At 44.3% G+C, this 19,910-nt stretch overlaps 1 protein-coding gene across 1 annotated transcript in view; it reads right to left on the reverse strand.

Annotated features, from left to right (window-relative positions):
• LOC121574630 (multiple epidermal growth factor-like domains protein 6) overlaps positions 1 to 19,910 on the reverse strand; it is a 57,999-nt gene that overhangs the window by 22,191 nt on the left and 15,898 nt on the right. Inside the window, exons 3-4 of the mRNA XM_045223222.1 lie at positions 12,183 to 12,305; positions 9,622 to 9,747 (exon numbers count right to left, since the gene is read on the reverse strand). Of these exons, the coding sequence (XP_045079157.1) occupies positions 9,622 to 9,747; positions 12,183 to 12,305 (249 nt within the window). The remainder of the gene's footprint in view (positions 1 to 9,621; positions 9,748 to 12,182; positions 12,306 to 19,910) is intronic.

Consider the following 19,910-nt stretch of genomic DNA (forward strand, 5'->3'; position numbering starts at 1 on the left):
AGAAGCTTCTGATAGGCTAATTGACATCATTTGAGTCAAGTGGAGGTGTACCTGTGGATCTATTTCAAGGCCTACCTTCAAACTCAGTGCCTCTTTGCTTGACATCATGGGAAAATCAAAAGAAATCAGCCAAGACCTCAGAAAAAATTGTAGACCTCCACAAGTCTGGTTCATCCTTGGGAGCAATTTCCAAACGCCTGAAGGTACCACGTTCATCTGTACAAACAATAGTCCGCAAGTATAAACACCATGGGACCACGCAGCCGTCATACCACTCAGGAAGGAGACGCGTTCTGTCTCCTAGAGATGAACGTACTTTGGTGCGAAAAGTGCAAATCAATCCCAGAACAGCAAAGGACCTTGTGAAGTTGCTGGAGGAAACAGGTACAAAAGTATCTATATCCACAGTAAAAAGAGTCCTATATCGACATAACCTGAAAGGCCGCTCAGCAAGGAAGAAGCCACTGCTCCAAAACCGGCATAAAAAAGCCAGACTATGGTTTGCAACTGCACATGGGGACAAAGATCGTACTTTTTGGAGAAATGTCCTCTGGTCTGATGAAACAAAAATAGAACTGTTTGGCCATAATGACCATCGTTATGTTTGGAGGAAAAAGGGGGTAGCTTGCAAGCCGAAGAACACCATCCCAACCGTGAAGCACGCGGGTGGCAGTATCATGCTGTTGGGGTGCTTTGCTGCAGGAGGGACTGGTGCACTTCACAAAATAGATGGCATCATGAGGAAGGAAAATTATGTGGATATATTGAAGCAACATCTCAAGACATCAGTCAAGAAGTTAAAGCTTGGTCGCAAATGGGTCTTCCAAATGGACAATGACCCCAAGCATGCTTCCAAAGTTGTGGCAAAATGGCTTAAGGACAACAAAGTCAAGGTATTGGAGTGGCCATCACAAATCCCTGACCTCAATCCTATAGAAGATTTGTGGGCAGAACTGAAAAAGCGTGTGCGAGCAAGGAGGCCTACAAACCTGACTCAGTTACATCAGTTCTGTCAGGAGGAATGGGCCAAAATTTACCCAACTTATTGTGGGAAGCTTGTGGAAGGCTACTCGAAACGTTTGACCCAAGTTAAATAATTTAAAGGCAATGCTACCAAATACTAATTTAGTGTATGTAAACTTCTGACCCACTGGGAATGTGATGAAATAAATAAAAGCTGAAATAAATCATTCTCTCTACTATTATTCTGACATTTCACATTCTTAAAATAAAGTGGTGATCCTAACTGACCTAAGACAGGGAATTTTTACTAGGATTAAATGTCAGGAATTGTGAAAAACTGAGTTTAAATGTATTTGGCTAAGGTGTATGTAAACTTCCGACTTCAACTGTACATTCCCCCTTCAGAGTCACCCTACTTCAATGAAGGGAGTTTCTCCATTCTAGAGGGGGAGATTAGTCACTTTCAGGCCCAAAGCAATGTGTTGGTCTGTGGAGACCTGAATGTTATAACAGCAGAAGAACTAGACACTGTTAACAGTCATGGGGACAAACACCTACCGGGAAGCAACAACCTTTCCCTCCCCACATACCCCCCCAGTGAAAACAAAAATGGAGTACAGCTCCTGAGCTCTGTCGAACACTGGGTCTGTACATAGTCAATGGTAGGCTAAGAGGGGACTCTTTTGGTAGGTACACCTACAGCTCATCCCTTGGCAGCAGTCCTGTTGACTAATTCATCACCGACCTCAACCCAGAGTCTCTCAGAGCCTTCACAGTCAGCCCACTAACACCTCTCTCAGACCACAGTAAAATCACAGTGTATCTGAGAAGAGCAGAACCCAACCATGAAGCATCATGGCCCAATAAATTACATGGTACTAAATAGACCTATAGATGGAGTGCAAACAGTACAGAAATCTACCAAAAAGCAATTAGTAGCCAAAAAATACAATCTCTCCTGGACAACTTTTTAGCCTTAACATTCTCCTACAGCAATGAAGGTGTAAATTTGGCCGTTTGGAACATGAACTTTATATTTGACAAATTAGCCTCCTTGGCTAATCTAAAGAAACATAAGAGCAAACCAAAAAGAATAGATAATGAGAAATGGTTTATAATGATTGCAAAAATCTAAGAAAGTCATTGAGAAATATATCTAATCAAAAACACAGAGACCCAGACAGCAAAAATATACGCCTTCAATATGGGGAAACACTGAAGCAATACAAACACACCCTAAGAAGAAAAAAGGAACAGCACATTAGAAATCAGCTGGATGTAATTGAGGAATCCTTAGAATCAAACCACTTCTGGGAGAATTTGAATAAATTAAACAAACCTCATAATGAGGAATTGGCTATCCAAAATGGGGATATGTGGAGAAATCACTTTGCAAACCTCTACAGCAATATAACAAAGAGCCCAGAACAACAAGATATAAAAAAATGTTTTGAATCAGCAGTCAAAGACTATCAGAATCCTGTGGATACCCCAATTACAGAACAATAATTATTGGAAAAACTTTGCACTCTCCAACCCAAAAAGGCCCGTGGTGCTGATGGTATTTTAAATGAAATGATCAAATATACAGACCACAAATTCAAATTGGCTATACTCAAACTCATCAACTTTATCCTAACTGCAGATCTTTTCCCAGATATTCGGAACCAAGGATTGATCACACCAATCTATAAAAATGGAGACAAATTTGACCCAAATAATTACAGAGGAATTTGCGTTAACAGCAACTTGGGGAAAATTCTCTGCAGTATCATAAACAGCAGACTTCATCATTTCCTTGATGAATACAACGTCCTAAGCAGAAACCAGATTGGATTTTTTAAAATTATCGTACAATAGACCACATTTACACCCTCCACACTCTAATTGACAAACAAGTCAAGTTTTGTAGACTTCAAGAAAGCATTTGATTCAATTTGGCACGAAGGTCTTTTTTACAAACCAATCAAATCAAATCAAATTTTATTGGCCACATGCGCCGAATACAACAGGTGTAGACATTACAGTGAAATGCTTACTTACAGCCCTTAACCAACAATGCATTTATTTTTTTAATAAAAAAGTAAAATAAAACAACAACAACAAAAAAGTGTTGAGAAAAAAAGAGCAGAAGTAAAATAAAATAACAGTAGGGAGGCTATATATACAGGGGGGTACCGGTGCAGAGTCAATGTGCGGGGGCACTGGCTATTTGAGGTAGTTGAGGTGATATGTTAAAGTTAAAGTGACTATGCAAAAATAATTAACAGAGTAGCAGCAGCGTAAAAAGATGGGGTGGGGGTGGGGGGGCAGTGCAAATAGTCTGGTTAGCCATGATTAGCTGTTCAGGAGTCTTATGGCTTGGGGGTAGAAGCTGTTGAGAAGTATTTTGGACCTAGAATTGGCACTCCGGTACCGCTTGCCGTGCGGTAGCAGAGAGAACAGTCTATGACTAGGGTGGCTGGAGTCTTTGACAATTTTGAGGGCCTTCCTCTGACACCGCCTGGTATAGAGGTCCTGGATGGCAGGAAGCTTGGCCCCAGTGATGTACTGGGCGGTACACACTACCCTCTGTAGTGCCTTGCGGTCGTAGGCCGAGCAGTTGCCATACCAGGCGGTGATGCAACCAGTCAGGATGCTCTCGATGGTGCAGCTGTATAATTTTTTGAGGATCTGAGGACCCATGCCAAATCTTTTCAGTCTCCTGAGGGGGAATAGGCTTTGTCGTGCCCTCTTCACAACTGTCTTGGTGTGTTGGTGATGTGGACACCAAGGAACTAGAAGCTCTCAACCTGTTCCACTACAGCCCCGTCGATGAGAATGGGGGCGTGCTCAGTCCTCTTTTTTATCCTGTAGTCCACAATCATCTCCTTTGTCTTGGTCACGTTGAGGGAGAGGTTGTTATCCTGGCACCACACGGCCAGGTCTCTGACCTCCTCCCTATAGGCTGTCTCATCGTTGTCGGTGATCAGGCCTACCACTGTTGTGTCGTCGGCAAACTTAATGATGGTGTTGGAGTCGTGCCTGGCCATGCAGTCATGGGTGAACAGACAGTACAGGAGGGGACTGAGCACGCACCCCTGAGGGGCCCCCGTGTTGAAGATCAGTGTGGCAGATGTGTTGTTACCTACCCTTACCACCTGGGGGCGGCCCGTCAGGAAGTCCAGGATCCAGTTGCAGAGGGAGGTGTTTAGTCCCAGGATCCTTACCTTAGTGATGAGCTTTGAGGGCACTATGGTGTTGAATGCTGAGCTGTAGTCAATTAATAGCATTCTCACGTAGGTGTTCCTCTTGTCCAGGTGGGAAAGGGCAGTGTGGAGTGCAATAGAGATTGCATCATCTGTGGATCTGTTGGGGCGGTATGCAAATTGGAGTGGGTCTAGGATTTCTGGGATAATGGTGTTGATGTGAGCCATGACCAGCCTTTCAAATTACTTCATGGCTACAGACGTCAGTGCTACGGGTCGGTAGTCATTTAGGCAGGTTATCTTAGTGTCCTTGGGCACGGGGACTATGGTGGTCTGCTTGAAACATTTACATTTACATTTACGTCATTTAGCTGACGCTCTTATCCAGAGCGACTTACAGTTAGTGCATACATTATTATTTTCATACTGGCCCCCCGTGGGAAACGAACCCACAACCCTGGCGTTGCAAATGCCATGCTCTATCAACTGAGCTACCTCCCTACCTGCCATTCCCTCCCCTACCCTGGATGACGCTGGGCCAATTGTGCGCCGCCCCATTGGTCTCCCGGTTGCGGCCGGCTACAGCAGAGCCTGGATACGAACCAGGATCTCTAGTGGCACAGCTAGCACTGCGGTGCAGTGCCTTAGACCACTGCGCCACTCGGGAGACAAATGGGCATCTACTACTACATCTGGTTCTCCTTACTACGATACTACTACATCTGGTTCTCTTTACTACGATACTTCTACATCTGGTTCTCTTTACTACGATACTACTACATCTGGTCTGTTCTAATAGTCACTGGCTCTCTTTGCTATCTCCTCTCCTCCTACTCACATTTACATTTACATTTACGTCATTTAGCAGACGCTCTTATCCAGAGCGACTTACAAATTGGTGCATTCACCTTATAGGCAGTGGGATAACCACTTTACAATGTGGTTATCCCAACATGTTGGTATTACAGACTCAGTCAGGGACATGTTGAAAATGTCAGTGAAGACACTTGCCAGTTGGTCAGCACATGCTCGGAGTACACATCCTGGTAATCCGTCTGGCCCTGCGGCCTTGTGAATGTTGACCTGCTTAAAAGTCTTACTCACATTGGCTACAGAGAGCGTGATCACATAGTCATCCGGAACAGCTGGTGCTCTCATGCATGCTTCAGTGTTGCTTGCCTCGAAGCGAGCATAGAAGTGGTTTAGCTCGTCTGGAAGTCTTGTGTCACTGGGCAGCTCGCGGCTGTGCTTCCCTTTGTAGTCTGTAATAGTTTTCAAGCCCTGCCACATCCGACGAGCGTCAGAACCGGTGTAGTACGATTAAATCTTAGTCCTGTATTGACTCTTTGCCTGTTTGATGGTTCGTCGGAGGGCATAGTGGGATTTCTTATAAGCGTCCGGGTTAGAGTCCCGCTCCTTGAAAGCGGCAGCTCTACACTTTAGCTCAGTGCGGATGTTGCCTGTAATCCATGGCTTTTGGTTGGGGTATGTACGTACGGTCACTGTGGGGACGACGTCATCGATGCACTTATTGATGAAGCCAGTGACTGATGTGGTGTACTCCTCAATGCTATCTGAAGAATCCCGGAACATGTTCCAGTCTGTGCTAGCAAAACAGTCCTGTAGCTTAGCATCTGCGCCATCTGACCACTGGTGCTTCCTGCTTTAGTTTTTGCTTATAAGCAGGAATCAGGAGGATAGAGTTATGGTCAGATTTGCCAAATGGAGGGCGAGGGAGAGCTTTGTATCTGTCTCTGTGTGTGGAGTAAAGGTGGTCTAGAGTTTTTTTTCCTCTGGTTGCACATTTAACATGCTGGTAGAAATTAGGTAGAACGGATTTAAGTTTCCCTGCATTAAAGTCCCCGGCCACTAGGAGCGCTGCCTCTAGATGAGCATTTTCCTGTTCACTTATGGCCTTATACAGCTCATTCAGTGCAATCTTAATGCCAGCATTGGTTTGTGGTGGTAAATAGACAGCTATGAAAAATATAGATGAAAACTCTCTTGGTAAATAGTGTGGTCTACAACTTATCATAAGATACTCTACCTCAGGCGAGCAAAACCTTGAGACTTACTTAGTATCTGTTTTGTGCACCAGCCGTTGTTTACAAATATACACAGACCGCCACCCCTTGTCTTACCGGAGTCAGCCGTTCTATCCTGCCGATGTAGCGTATAGCCCGCTAGCTGTATGTTGTCCATGTTGTCGTTCAGCCACGACTCGGTGAAACATAAGATATTACAGTTTTTAATGTCCCGTTGGTAGGTTAACCGTAATCTTAGGTTATCTAATTTATTCTCAAATGATTGAACATTGGCTAATAGGATTGATGGAAGAGGCAGTTTACTCGCTCGCCGTCGGATCCTTACAAGGCACCCCGACCTACGTCCACGATATCTCTGTCTCTTTCTCATGCGAATGACGGGGATTTGGGCCTTGTCGGGTGTCTGTAGGATATCCTTCGCGACCGACTTGTTGAAGAAACAATCTTCGTCCAATACGAGGTGAGTAATCGCTGTCCTGATATCCAGAAGCTCTTTTTGGTTATAAGAGACGATGGCAGAAACATTATTTACAGAATAAATTACAAATAACGCGGAAAAACACACATAATAGTACAATTGGTTAGAGGGCTGTAAAACGGCAGCCATCTTCTCCGGCGCCATTCTGAACATCAACAATAGAAAGTGGTATTGGAGGGAAAACATATTATGTTATTAAATCAATGTACACTAAAAACAAATGTGCGGTTAAAATCGGCAACAAACAAACAGACTTCTTCTCTCAGGGACGTGGAGTGAAACAGGGCTGCCCAATAAGTCCAACACTATTAATGAATTGGCAAAAACATTAGAAGAATCGGCAGCACCTGGTCTCACCCTACACAACACTGAAATCAAGTGTCTGCTGTACGCAGATGACCTGGTGCTACTGTCTCCCACTAAGGAGGGGTTACAGCAGCATCTAGATCATCTGCACAGGTTCTGTCAGACCTGGGCTCTGACCGTTAATCTAAAAAAACGAATATAATGATATTCCAAAAAAGGTCTGGAAATCAGGATGACAAATATACATTCTATTTGGACACAGTTCTATTAGAACACACCAAAAATTACACGTATCTAGGATTAAATATCAGCAACACAGGTAGCTTTCACATGGCTGTGAATGAGCTGAGAGACAAAGAAAGAAGAGCATTCTATGCCATTAAAAGGAATATTAAAATCAAAATTCCAATTAGAATCTGGCTCAAAATGTTCCAATCAGTTATAGAACCAATTGCTCTATATGGCAGCGAAGTATGGGGTCCGCTCTCTAATACTGAATTTACCAAATGGGACAAACATCCAATCGAAATACTGCATGCAGAGTTTTGCAAGACTGTATTGCAAGTGCAAAGAAAAACTCAAAATAACGCATGTAGAGCAGAATTGGGCCAATACCCCCTCCTTATTCGAATAGAAAAAAAGAGCCATCAAATTTTACAACCATCTAAAAACAAGTGACCGCAAAACATTCCATCACACAGCTCTACTATGTCAAGAGATGAAACAAGAGAAGAGTCCCCTCAGCCAGCTGGTACTGAGGCTCAGTTCACTCACCAAAACCAACCTCATAGAGCCTCAGGACAGCACTCAGAAAATCTGGCCCAACCAAATCATCACAAAGCAAAAAGAAAAATATATCACCTATTGGAAAAACACCACAAAAAATCAAAGTAAACTTCAATGCTATTTGGCTCTAAACAGACAGTACATGGTGGCAGACTATCTGACCACTGTGACTGATAGAAAACTGAGGAAAACAATGATTAGTACAGACTCAGTGAGCAGTCTGGCTATAGAGACCGGTCGTCACAGGCAAACCTGGCTGCCCAGAGATGACAGGCTGTGCTCACTCTTCCCCCGGGGAGAGGTAGAGACAGAGCTGCATTTCCTATTACACTGTGACAAATACTCAGACCTAAGAGAATCTTTCTTTCCCAAAATTATCATTCAATACAAAGAATTTGAAACTATAAAATAGGAAGAAAAATCTAATATTTATTATGTGAAAAGCCAAAATATGCAATTTTGGCATCCAAATATGTGTCCTCCTGCCACAACCTGAGGGACAGCCAGTGAAAAGTGTAATGTAATGTCAATAATATTTCCTGTTTTGTTTTGGCTTTCATACCATGTAATGTGTCTTCTCAGTCATGTTGAGACTGGTCGACTACTATTGCTTTAATGTATTGTTATTCTCATTAATATTGTTGTTGCTGTTAATGGTAATCCCATTTCCACTACTACTATTATTATTGCTGTTGGTCCCACCATTTTTGTTATATGTATACTTTGATAATGTAAGTAATTTAACTTGCCATGTCAATAAAGTCAATTGAATTGAAGAGAGAGAGAGAGAGAGAGAGAGAGAGAGAGAGAGAGAGAGAGAGAGAGAGAGAGAGAGAGAGAGAGAGAGAGAGAGAGAGAGAGAGAGAGAGAGAGAGAGAGAGAGAGAGAGAGAGAGAGAGAGAGAGAGAGAGAGAGAGAGAGAGAGAGAGAGAGAGAGAGAGAGAGAGAGAGAGAGAGAGAGAGAGAAATTCCATGGCTGAGTCTTGGGTTGCCAGAGAATAATGTGAACTAATGTTGAAAAAAAACAGGAAACAACCCTTCAAATCAGGGTCGTATTCACACTAATTTAAGGTCTCATCTCCTGATTAGTACCCTTCCTCAGACATCCTGTTGGACATGAACTATTGGCAGCTATGAATCTATAGTGTTATGATAAACCCTTCAAAAGGACACCTTGGATTCACAAATCCCTCAACTCTCTGAATGCTGTCGTGCTTGTATCATGCTTACACTCTCCCCTCTCCGTCTATCCATTACATCCATAGAAATGTTGCAATTGTATAGTTACAGCTTAAAGCTCCTGCATGCATGGTTATACATATGTATTATTATCTAGATGTCTTTCTGAGTTACATGTCCCAATTAGTTTCATGTCTGTATCAGGCTGCTGTCTCTCTTAGCTGCCCGTCACTCAACATAACTGAAAGTTGCTCTTTCTCTCTGCACTCATGGTTACTTCAGCCAAAGACAGTGTGCACTTCACTCAGTGTCACGATCAGTAATGTAGCCTATATTTGTGGTGAAAAAGAGAAAACCACATTGCAACAAAATGTGTGACATCACAGCCTGTCAACTTGCCCACTATGCAGTCTTTCTACTAAACATACTTAATCTGCAGTTTCCCATGTCAGACCTGAGATCCAACGGTACACTGGGAGAGTGAAAGGAAACTGCATTAAATGTGATGTGGGAGCTTGTTACTTATTTGTTTTTAATTGGTTGAAATGTTATTTTCACCTGGAGGGTATTTCAGTATTTGGCAGGTGCTTGGATAGATTTATTAATCTGTGAGTGAGTATGTGAGTGCTGTTGGGTGCACAGTAGTGTAGAAAGACCAGAGGATGGGGATACTCACGTTTGCAGTGCTTTCCGTCCTCAGCAAGCACATAGTTGGCTCTACAGTGGCAGCGGATGGCAGTAGGGGACTGCTGTACACAGAAATGCTCACATCCTCCATTACTGATGCCACATGATTGGACAGCTGGACACAGACAGACAGACAGACAGATACAATATTTTTTTTTATATTGAGGGAGAAGATCCATTGCATTTTCACAGTAACCCTTCACTCTACATCCTTTGCTGTTTCTGAAAGGCTGCAAGCTAAGAAGTGCTACCAACACAAACACTGTGCTTAACACCTCAGTGAATTGTTCTGCTCTGACCCAGTAGAGTAGAGCACAGTTCCCATCCTCTCTCATTCCTATACTAATATAATATACAGTGGGGAGAACAAGTATTTGATCCACTGCCGATTTTGCAGGTTTTCCTACTTACAAAGCATGTAGAGGTCTGTAATTTTTATCATAGGTACACTTCAACTGTGAGAGACGGAATCTAAAACAAAAATCCAGAAAATCAGATTGTATGATTTTTAAGTAAATAATTTGCATTTTATTGCATGACATAAGTATTTGATCACCTACCAACCAGTAAGAATTCCGGCTCTCACAGACCTGTTAGTTTTTCTTTAAGAAGCCCTCCTGTTCTCCACTCATTACCTGTATTAACTGCACCTGTTTGAACTCGTTACCTGTATAAAAGACACCTGTCCACACACTCAATCAAACAGACTCCAACCTCTCCACAATGGCCAAGACCAGAGAGCTGTGTAAGGACATCAGGGATAACATTGTAGACCTGCACAAGGCTGGGATGGGCTACAGGACAATAGGCAAGCAGCTTGGTGAGAAGGCAACAACTGTTGACGCAATTATTAGAAAATGGAAGAAGTTCAAGATGACGGTCAATCACCCTCGGTCTGGGGCTCCATGCAAGATCTCACCTCGTGGGGCATCAATGATCATGAGTAAGGTGAGGGATCAGCCCAGAAATATACGGCAGGACCTGGTCAATGACCTGAAGAGAGTTGGGACCACAGTCTCAAAGAAAACCATTAGTAACACACTACGCCGTCATGGATTAAAATCCTGCAGCGCACGTAAGGTCCCCCTGCTCAAGCCAGCGCATGTCCAGGCCCGTCTGAAGTTTGCCAATGACCCTCTGGATGATCCAGAGGAGGAATGGGAGAAGGTAATGTGGTCTGATGAGACAAAAATAGAGCTTTTTGGTCTAAACTCCACTCGCCGTGTTTGGAGGAAGAAGAAGGATGAGTACAACCCCAAGAACACCATCCCAACCGTGAAGCATGGAGGTGGAAACATCATTCTTTGGGGATGCTTTTCTGCAAAGGGGACAGGACGACTGCACCGTATTGAGGGGAGGATGGATGGGGCCATGTATCGCGAGATCTTGGCCAACAACCTCCTTCCCTCAGTAAGAGCATTGAAGATGGGTCGTGGCTGGGTCTTCCAGCATGACAACGACCCGAAACACACAGCCAGGGCAACTAAGGAGTGGCTCCGTAAGAAGCATCTCAAGGTCCTGGAGTGGCCTAGCCAGTCTCCAGACCTGAACCCAATAGAAAATCTTTGGAGGGAGCTGAAAGTCCGTATTGCCCAGCGACAGCCCCCGAAACCTGAAGGATCTGGAGAAGGTCTGTATGGAGGAGTGGGCCAAAATCCCTGCTGCAGTGTGTGCAAACCTGGTCAAGACCTACAGGAAACGTATGATCTCTGTAATTGCAAACAAAGGTTTCTGTACCAAATATTAAGTTCTGCTTTTCTGATGTATCAAATACTTATGTCATGCAATAAAATGCAAATTAATTACTTAAAAATCATACAATGTGATTTTCTGGATTTTTGTTTTAGATTCCGTCTCTCACAGTTGAAGTGTACCTATGATAAAAATTACAGACCTCTATATGCTTTGTAAGTAGGAAAACCTGCAAAATCGGCAGTGTATCAAATATTTGTTCTCCCCACTGTACATTGTGCCAAAGCTAAGAAAAGCAGCATACATTTCCATTCTCGATGTCAGAAAAGACGCTCTGTGTACATTCCTTGCTGTGTGCGTTGAGATTGAGTTTTATACTGGTGTGCGAACAGCTGTTTTTAAAAGCCTTGGAGCTGTACTAACAGCTGTTTTTAAAAGCCTTGGGGCTGTACTAACAGCTGTTTTTAAAAGCCTTGGGGCTGTACTAACAGCCGGATTCGTGCATCTTGGCGATGATAGAGACAAGTTACAGGTACAACGTAAACACACGGACGGGAGAGTTGGAGAGTAACTGGATCCCACACTGTGTTAGGCAAGAAGCCTCTGTGAGATTGCCTAAGACTTTAAATACCACACTGACAGAATCAAATGTAGAGAAGGATTAGCTTTTCAACTAAACTGAGACCTTTCTATACTGTAGTTCCTCAGGCCTATACTAACTCCTACCTTGCCCTGGGTTTTCCAAAAGCTTCCACTGACTAGAATGACACAATATGTTTGTGGTTTGTATATCATGATGATGTTGTATAACAATAGGGTTATCAGGTTAATTGGCCATTGGTTGCTGTTGTTACTTACCAATGCAGGTGCGTGCATCCACATGGAGTCGAGAGCCTGGGTTGCATTCACAATGGTAGGAGCCCCTGGTGTTCACGCATCTGTGCTGGCAGCCCCCGTTATAGACCTGGCACTCATCAATATCTGCAGGGCCACGCATCACACACACACACACACACACACACACACACACACAGAGAGGAAGGGAATTTATAGCAATTGTCCTAAATGTTGTCTCATTATCTAAAAGGTAGCGCTGAAGAATCAGCTCTAGAAAGCTTCCATGTGCTGAGACAGGAATTTAGACAGCTTTAGGAGAAAGATATGCTCCTACATTTTTCATTTGATATTTTAGTCATTTTGCAGACTCACTTATCCAGAGCGACTTAGAAGAGCAATTAGCGTTAAGTGTAGGGCCGGGACGATACCACTATCTCGATACTCGTTAGTATCGTGGCAAGGAAATAAAACTTATTCAGGAAAACAGCCCTAATGTTGGAAACAAACATCATTATGTTGTCATCCAGAGTTTAAAAAAAATAATTTCCCAAGCTATAGCACACAATATTTTACATACAGCAGATTTTTAAAGGACCAAAATAAATTAAAGTGTTTAGCCATTGCTTCGTGTTAAAATTTTTGCCATGGAAAAAATATTGCAATGCTGGTATTGTCCCAGCCCTAGTTAAGTGCCTTGCTCAAGGGCATATTGACAGATTTTTCCCCTAGTCAGCTCAGGGATTCGAACCAGTGACCTTTCGGTTACTGGCCTAACGCTAGGTTACCTGCCACCCTCCAAGAGGAAGGAGTAAGATGGATGAGGGTACTCCGCCAGTGCATCAGTGCCCAAACAAACAAATCCTCCATGTGGTAACAACTACTGAACATTTAAATCCAAATTAAAATTCATGTACTCTCTCTCTCAGTCTCAGGGGCATGGTACAGCAGCATATGGAAACCCAAATCGAAGCACATAAAATATTGACATTCCACCAAACCAAACACTGAGATTATAAACAAATAAAGGCTGGGGTTCTTTATCAGGGAGACTAAACAGGGGAATAAAATACTACTTGTCCTTTCTGCATTGTCATTTCAAAATGTTAAAAACTAATTTCCAGTTTATAGCTCATGCAAGGGTTTAACAAATAATTGTAGGCCAGCCATAACAGACCCCCAGTGAGATCAGAGGTGAACCGTTCTGTTTTGACTGGTAACATTCCGTCTGTCGGAAGTTTCATACAGTCCTTATATTAGGCTTGTGAATCACTATGATGTATTTTTGTCAGCATATTGAAACATTAAAAGTGGAGTGTGAACAGTTTCCAGCCAATCTGACTGTCTGTACAATAAGTAACATACCATAAAATGACTGATGGTTGGGGGCAGTTTGAATAACTGAGGCAGAGTGAGTTATGTGCCGCTCAGAGGAGTTCAGTAAGTCCACTCACAGAGCATTTATCTTCAAGAAGAAACAATTTCAAGAATTCAGCTTAACCTCCGTGAAAAAATGTGTTTTTAAAACAAGAGGAAAGATAGGGAAGACTTAGTAGACAGTTTCTATAATATTATCCTCTTCCCATTGTTTAGTTCTTATTATACAATGGGTGGGTCTAATCCTGGATGCTGATTGGTTAAAACTGCATTCCAGCCGGTGTCTATTCCACAAATTACCACAGGCTAAAGTTATGACGTTGAAATGCCTATTTACTCTGTTCCATCTCACTGTGCAATCCACTGTCTCATCAGCCCAGCCAGACAATTTATAAACTTGATCTCCACTGTAAAAAGCATCTAGACATTATCTCCCATTTCTTTCAGACTAGCAATTGGTTTTCAATAGCGGAGATTTGTATAAACCTTGCTGTCTGTCTCTCTGACATTTGCAACATTGTTTCAATATTGAAATTCGATCTCCAGCTGTCCCAAAGTAATGAACGTGTAGGGGTCGGGAGTCAGGCTGAGACAGACAGGCAGGCAGCTTTTCTCAGCTAGTCGAAATCATGAGTCAGCATCATTTCTATGGATATATACAGTTGAAGTCGGAAGTTTACATACACCTTAGCCAAATACATTTAAACTCAGTTTTTCACAATTCCTGACATTTAATCCTAGTAAAAATTCCCTGTCTTAGGTCAGTTAGGATCACCACTTTATTTTAAGAATGTGAAATGTCAGAATAATAGTAGAGAGAATGATTTATTTCAGCTTTTATTTATTTCATCACATTCCCAGTGGGTCAGAAGTTTACATACACTCAATTAGTATTTGGTAGCATTGCCTTTAAATTGTTTAACTTGGGTCAAACGTTTTGGGTAGCCTTCCACAAGCTTCCCACAATAAGTTGGGTGACTTTTGGCCCATTCCTCCTGACAGAGCTGGTGTAACTGGATCAGGTTTGTAGGCCTCCTTGGCTCGCACACGCTTTTCAGTTCTGTCCACACATTTTCTATAGGATTGAGGTCAGGGCTTTGTGATGGCCACTCCAATACCTTGACTTTGTTGTCCTTAAGCCATTTTGCCACAACTTTGGAAGCATGCTTGGGGTCATTGTCCATTTGGAAGACCCATTTGCGACTAAGCTTTAACTTCCTGACTGATGTCTTGAGATGTTGCTTCAATATATCCACATAATTTTCCTTCCTCATGATGCCATCTATTTTGTGAAGTGCACCAGTCCCTCCTGCAGCAAAGCACCCCCACGGCATGATGCTGCCACCCCCGTGCTTCACGGTTGGGATGGTGTTCTTCGCCTTGCAAGCATCCCTCTTTTTCCTCCAAACATAACGATGGTCATTATGGCCAAACAGTTCTATTTTTGTTTCATCAGACCAGAGGACATTTCTCCAAAAAGTACAATCTTTGTCCCCATGTGCAGTTGCAAACCGTAGTCTGGCTTTTTTATGGCAGTTTTGGAGCAGTGGCTTCTTCCTTGCTGAGCGGCCTTTCAGGTTATGTTGATATAAGACTTGTTTTACTGTGGATATAGATACTTTTATACCTGTTTCCTCCAGCATCTTCACAAGGTCCTTTGCTGTTGTTCTGGGATTGATTTGCACTTTTCGCACCAAAGTATGTTAATCTCTAGGAGACAGAACGCGTCTCCTTCCTGAGCGGTATGACGGCTGCGTGGTCCCATGGTGTTTATACTTGCGTACTATTGTTTGTACAGATGAACGTGGTACCTTCAGGCATTTGGAAATTGCTCCCAAGAATGAACCATAATTTTCTTTCTAAGGTCTTGGCTGATTTCTTTTGATTTTCCCATGATGTCAAGCAAAGAGGCACTGAGTTTGAAGGTAGGCCTTGAAATAGATCTACAGGTACACCTCCAATTGACTCAAATGATGTCAATTAGCCTATCAGAAGCTTCTAAAGCCATGACATCATGTTCTGCAATTTTCCAAGCTGTTTAAACGCACAGTCAACTTAGTGTATGTAAACTTCTGACCCACTGGAATTGTGATACAGTGAATTATAAGTGAAATTGTCTGTAAACAATTGTTGGAAAAATTACTTGTGTCATGCACAAAGTAGATGTCCAAACCGACTTGCCAAAACTATAGTTTGTTAACAAGAAATTTGTGGAGTGGTTGAAAAACAAGTTTTAATGACTCTAACCTAAGTGTATGTAAACTTCCGACTTCAACTGTACAAAGAAATGTCAATAGAAAACAGGCAAAACGAAACGAAGTGCAGCTAGTTTGCAGTCTTTCCAGCTTCAGTTTGAAGTGATTGTGTTAGCTGTATTGTTGGCTAGCTCCTCTGAACAACAGTGTCCTGACGAAAGAGAACATTTTCTATGCCAGGTGAAATCGCGCATCATTAGCTCAACATTATGGCTGTATCCAAATAAATGTCACTAGAAAACAGCTTAAACAAATGCAAATGCAGCTACTTTGTTGTTATTCTGGCTGCACTGTTTCACGTGACTGTAACTTAGCCGTAGTTGGCTAGCTAGCAAGTAAGGGATAAGAACGTTGCCAGCCAGTATGGCAATAGAACATTTAGAACGAACGACTGGGTACCATCCATAGATACATATTGGCACGTGCCAATACACCAGCTTCTCAGGCATTATCACTTAATTATGTCATTGTGTTGTGCTTTGCATAGTGAACAATATGCAATTGTGAAGTCGTGTTATGCACTACTCGAGTTACTGAAGGCAAATCCCTAATTTTTCATGATCTATTTTTCCTTTGTAATATTCAGCAATAATGAACATTCATCACACATAAAACCCCTGTAACAATAAAATACTCCTCAGTTGGAACAATAATGTACCCATTGTGGGCTAATGTCATTACACTGTCATGCTGGCATATCCCCCTTTTCAGTGGTGACTTAACTGTGCCTAACATGATCAAGCTTTCTCTTTTCATGCACTTGGAGCCATGGAGGGGGAAATGAGATCCAGAGGCACAGTACCAGAAGAAGAGAGCCCAGAGAACCCCCTCCCCTCCAAGAGCCCTGGTGGCTGGTGGCACGCTATGTAGGATCTGGACTGGCACAGCTGAACTCCATTGCCGTCATTACACGCCACCCCAGCAATGTATGTCTGACATGAAAGCAGCCTGATGGACACTAACAGCCTGTGACCACCTCCAGAACAAAATGTAGCTGTCACGATCGTTATAAGAAGCGGACCAAGGCGCAGCGTGGTAAGCGTACATTTTATTTAATTAACGTACTTAACACAAAAACAACAAACCAAACGATACGTGAAGTCCTAGGTTAACACCAAAACAAACCATACGGAACAAGATCCCACAATAAACAGTGCCAAACAGGCTGCCTAAGTATGGTCCCCAATCAGAGACAACAAGCAACAGCTGCCTCTGATTGGGAACCACCCTGGCCAACATAGAAATACATGAACTAGAACAAAACATAGAAAATAACACATAGAAAATCCACACCCTGGCTCAACATATAAGAGTCCCCAGAGCCAGGGCGTGACAGTACCCCCCCCAAAGGCGCGGACTGCGACCGCGCCAACCAAACACAAGAGGGTAGGGGCCGGGTGGGCATTCCGCCTCGGAGGACTAGGCACCGGTGGAACAGGCACGGACCGTGCCGGACTGACGACGCGCACCACTGGCTTGGTGCGGGGAGCAGGAACGGGCCGGACCGGGCTGGCGACGCACACTACTGGCTTGGTGCGGGGAGCAGGAACAGGCCGGACCGGGCTGGCGACGCGCACCACTGGCTTGGTGCGGGGAGCAGGAACGGGCCGGACCGGGCTGGCGACGCGCACCACTGGCTTGGTGCGGGGAGCAGGAACAGACCGGACCGGGCTGGCGACGCGCACCACTGGCTTGGTGCGGGGAGCAGGAACGGGCCGGACCGGGCTGACGACGCGCACCACTAGCTTGGTGCGGGGAGCAGGAACAGGCCGGACTGGACTGTGGAGACGGACTGGAGGTCTGGAGCGAAGAGCTGACACAACCCGTCCTGGCTGAATGCCTATTTCTACACACTCTGTGTGAGGCATCAGCACAGGACGTACAGGGCTGTGCACTCGTACTGGCACTACAGCACGTGGCACTGGCGCAGGATATCCGGGACCGAGGAGGGGTACTGGAGGCCACGAGCGTTGAGCCGGCACACTCCGTCCTGGCTGCATGCCCACCTTAGCACGACACGTGCGTGGTGCTAGCACAGGACGTACAGGACTGTGCCGGACCACTCGTGGCACAGTACGCAGCTCCGCATAACTCGGAACCAGCCCAGTCTCACGCTGCCTAGCCTGAGTACAGGGAGTTGGCTCTGCTCTACCTCTAGGCTCCGCCAACCTCCCTTCCAGCCCCCCAAACCTGGTGGCCTCCTCTCCTAATCCGCCGATACATCCTGTAGCTGCCTCCAGCATCCCCGTCGTCCATGCCGTGTGCCCCCCCCCAAAAAAATTATTGGGGTTGCCTCTCGCCTGTCCGACGACGGCCCGGTTGGCGCCGCTTCTCCTCTCCTGCCTGGGCATCCTCCCTCATCGCCCTCCGGTAGCGGACGGCCTCCTCCTCTGTGATTCTCCCCCAACTGAGGAGGACATCTACCAGAGTAACCTCCTGTTCCTTACCCGGCGTTTGCTCCTGCACACGCTGCTTGGTCCTATTTTGGTGGGATCTTCTGTCACGATCATTCAAGGAAGTGACGGACCAAGGCGCAGCGTGGTAAGCATACATTTTATTTAATTAACGTACTTAACACAAAAACAACAAACCAAACGATACGTGAAGTCCTAGGTTAAACACCAAAACAAACCATACGGAACAAGATCCCACAATAAACAGTGCCAAACAGGCTGCCTAAGTATGGTCCCCAATCAGAGACAACAAGCAACAGCTGCCTCTGATTGGGAACCACCCTGGCCAACATAGAAATACATGAACTAGAACAAAACATAGAAAAGAACACATAGAAAATCCACACCCTGGCTCAACATATAAGAGTCCCCAGAGCCAGGGCGTGACAGTAGCACAGTGGGCCTGGGATTCTGGGAGGGAACAGAAGCCCTCCCCTGGGGGTTACCCACACGATGGAGGGGGAGATTCAATGTATATTTCTCTTTGGCCTTGCTGCTTGTATCCCCAACAGAACAGATGTAAATACTGTATAATCAGAAACACTTAGCCAAGCCATAGTGTGCACTGTGCAGTGGGTTAGAGAAGCATGCAACCATATCAGTCGTTAGTGTACAGTACATCCTACACTACCAGTATTCCTCATCTCTAGCTCTGTCTATAGATGAACCCATCCACTCCCATTGGAGTCACTTCAGGACATGAAGATCCCACATCTTTTACGATGGTGTTTTGGGACAGAGTACATCCTCTACACATTACACCAATTCAGCTCCAAACTGCTGCCAAACTTCAGCTCGGTTCCATCCAGGAAAGCTGGCAGGCAGACGGGTGCTCTCTCTTCCGTCCATGCAGCATGCTTTTGTTTTGTTTTTAATGAAATCACTCCAAAGATGTGGAGCTGTTTCCCTGTGGACCATGGCGTACTGTAAAAGCCCTCCAGGCTAGTTTCCATGTCTAGAACATGATTCCACAGAGCATGGTGCCAAAGCCTCAGCAACCACTGGCTTACAGCAGCCATTTGGCCAGACGTCATTAGGACAGCAGACATTAGGCCAGTAGACATTAGGACAGTAGTCATTAGGCCAGTAGACATTAAGACAGTAGACATTAGGACAGTAGACATTAGGACAGTAGACATTAGGCCAGTAGACATTAGGACAGTAGACATTAGGACAGTAGACATTAGGCCAGTAGACATTAGGACAGTAGTCATTAGGACAGTAGTCATTAGGACAGTAGACATTAGGCCAGTAGACATTAGGCCAGTAGACATTAGGACAGTAGACATTAGGACAGTTAGGACAGTAGACATTAGGACAGTAGCCATTAGGACAGTAGCCATTAGGACAGTAGACATTAGGACAGTAGACATTAGGCCAGTAGACATTAGGACAGTAGACATTAGGACAGTAGACATTAGGCCAGTAGACATTAGGCCAGTAGACATTAGGACAGTAGACATTAGGCCAGTAGCCAGTAGGACAGTAGACATTAGGACAGTAGTCATTAGGACAGTAGTCATTAGGCCAGTAGACATTAGGACAGTAGAAATTAGGACAGTAGACATTAGGACAGTAGACATTAGGCCAGTAGACATTAGGACAGTAGACATTAGGCCAGTAGACATTAGGACAGTAGACATTAGGATAGTAGTCATTAGGACAGT

Source organism: Coregonus clupeaformis, chromosome 10, assembly GCF_020615455.1.
Source record: "Coregonus clupeaformis isolate EN_2021a chromosome 10, ASM2061545v1, whole genome shotgun sequence".
Taxonomy (NCBI): domain Eukaryota; kingdom Metazoa; phylum Chordata; class Actinopteri; order Salmoniformes; family Salmonidae; genus Coregonus; species Coregonus clupeaformis.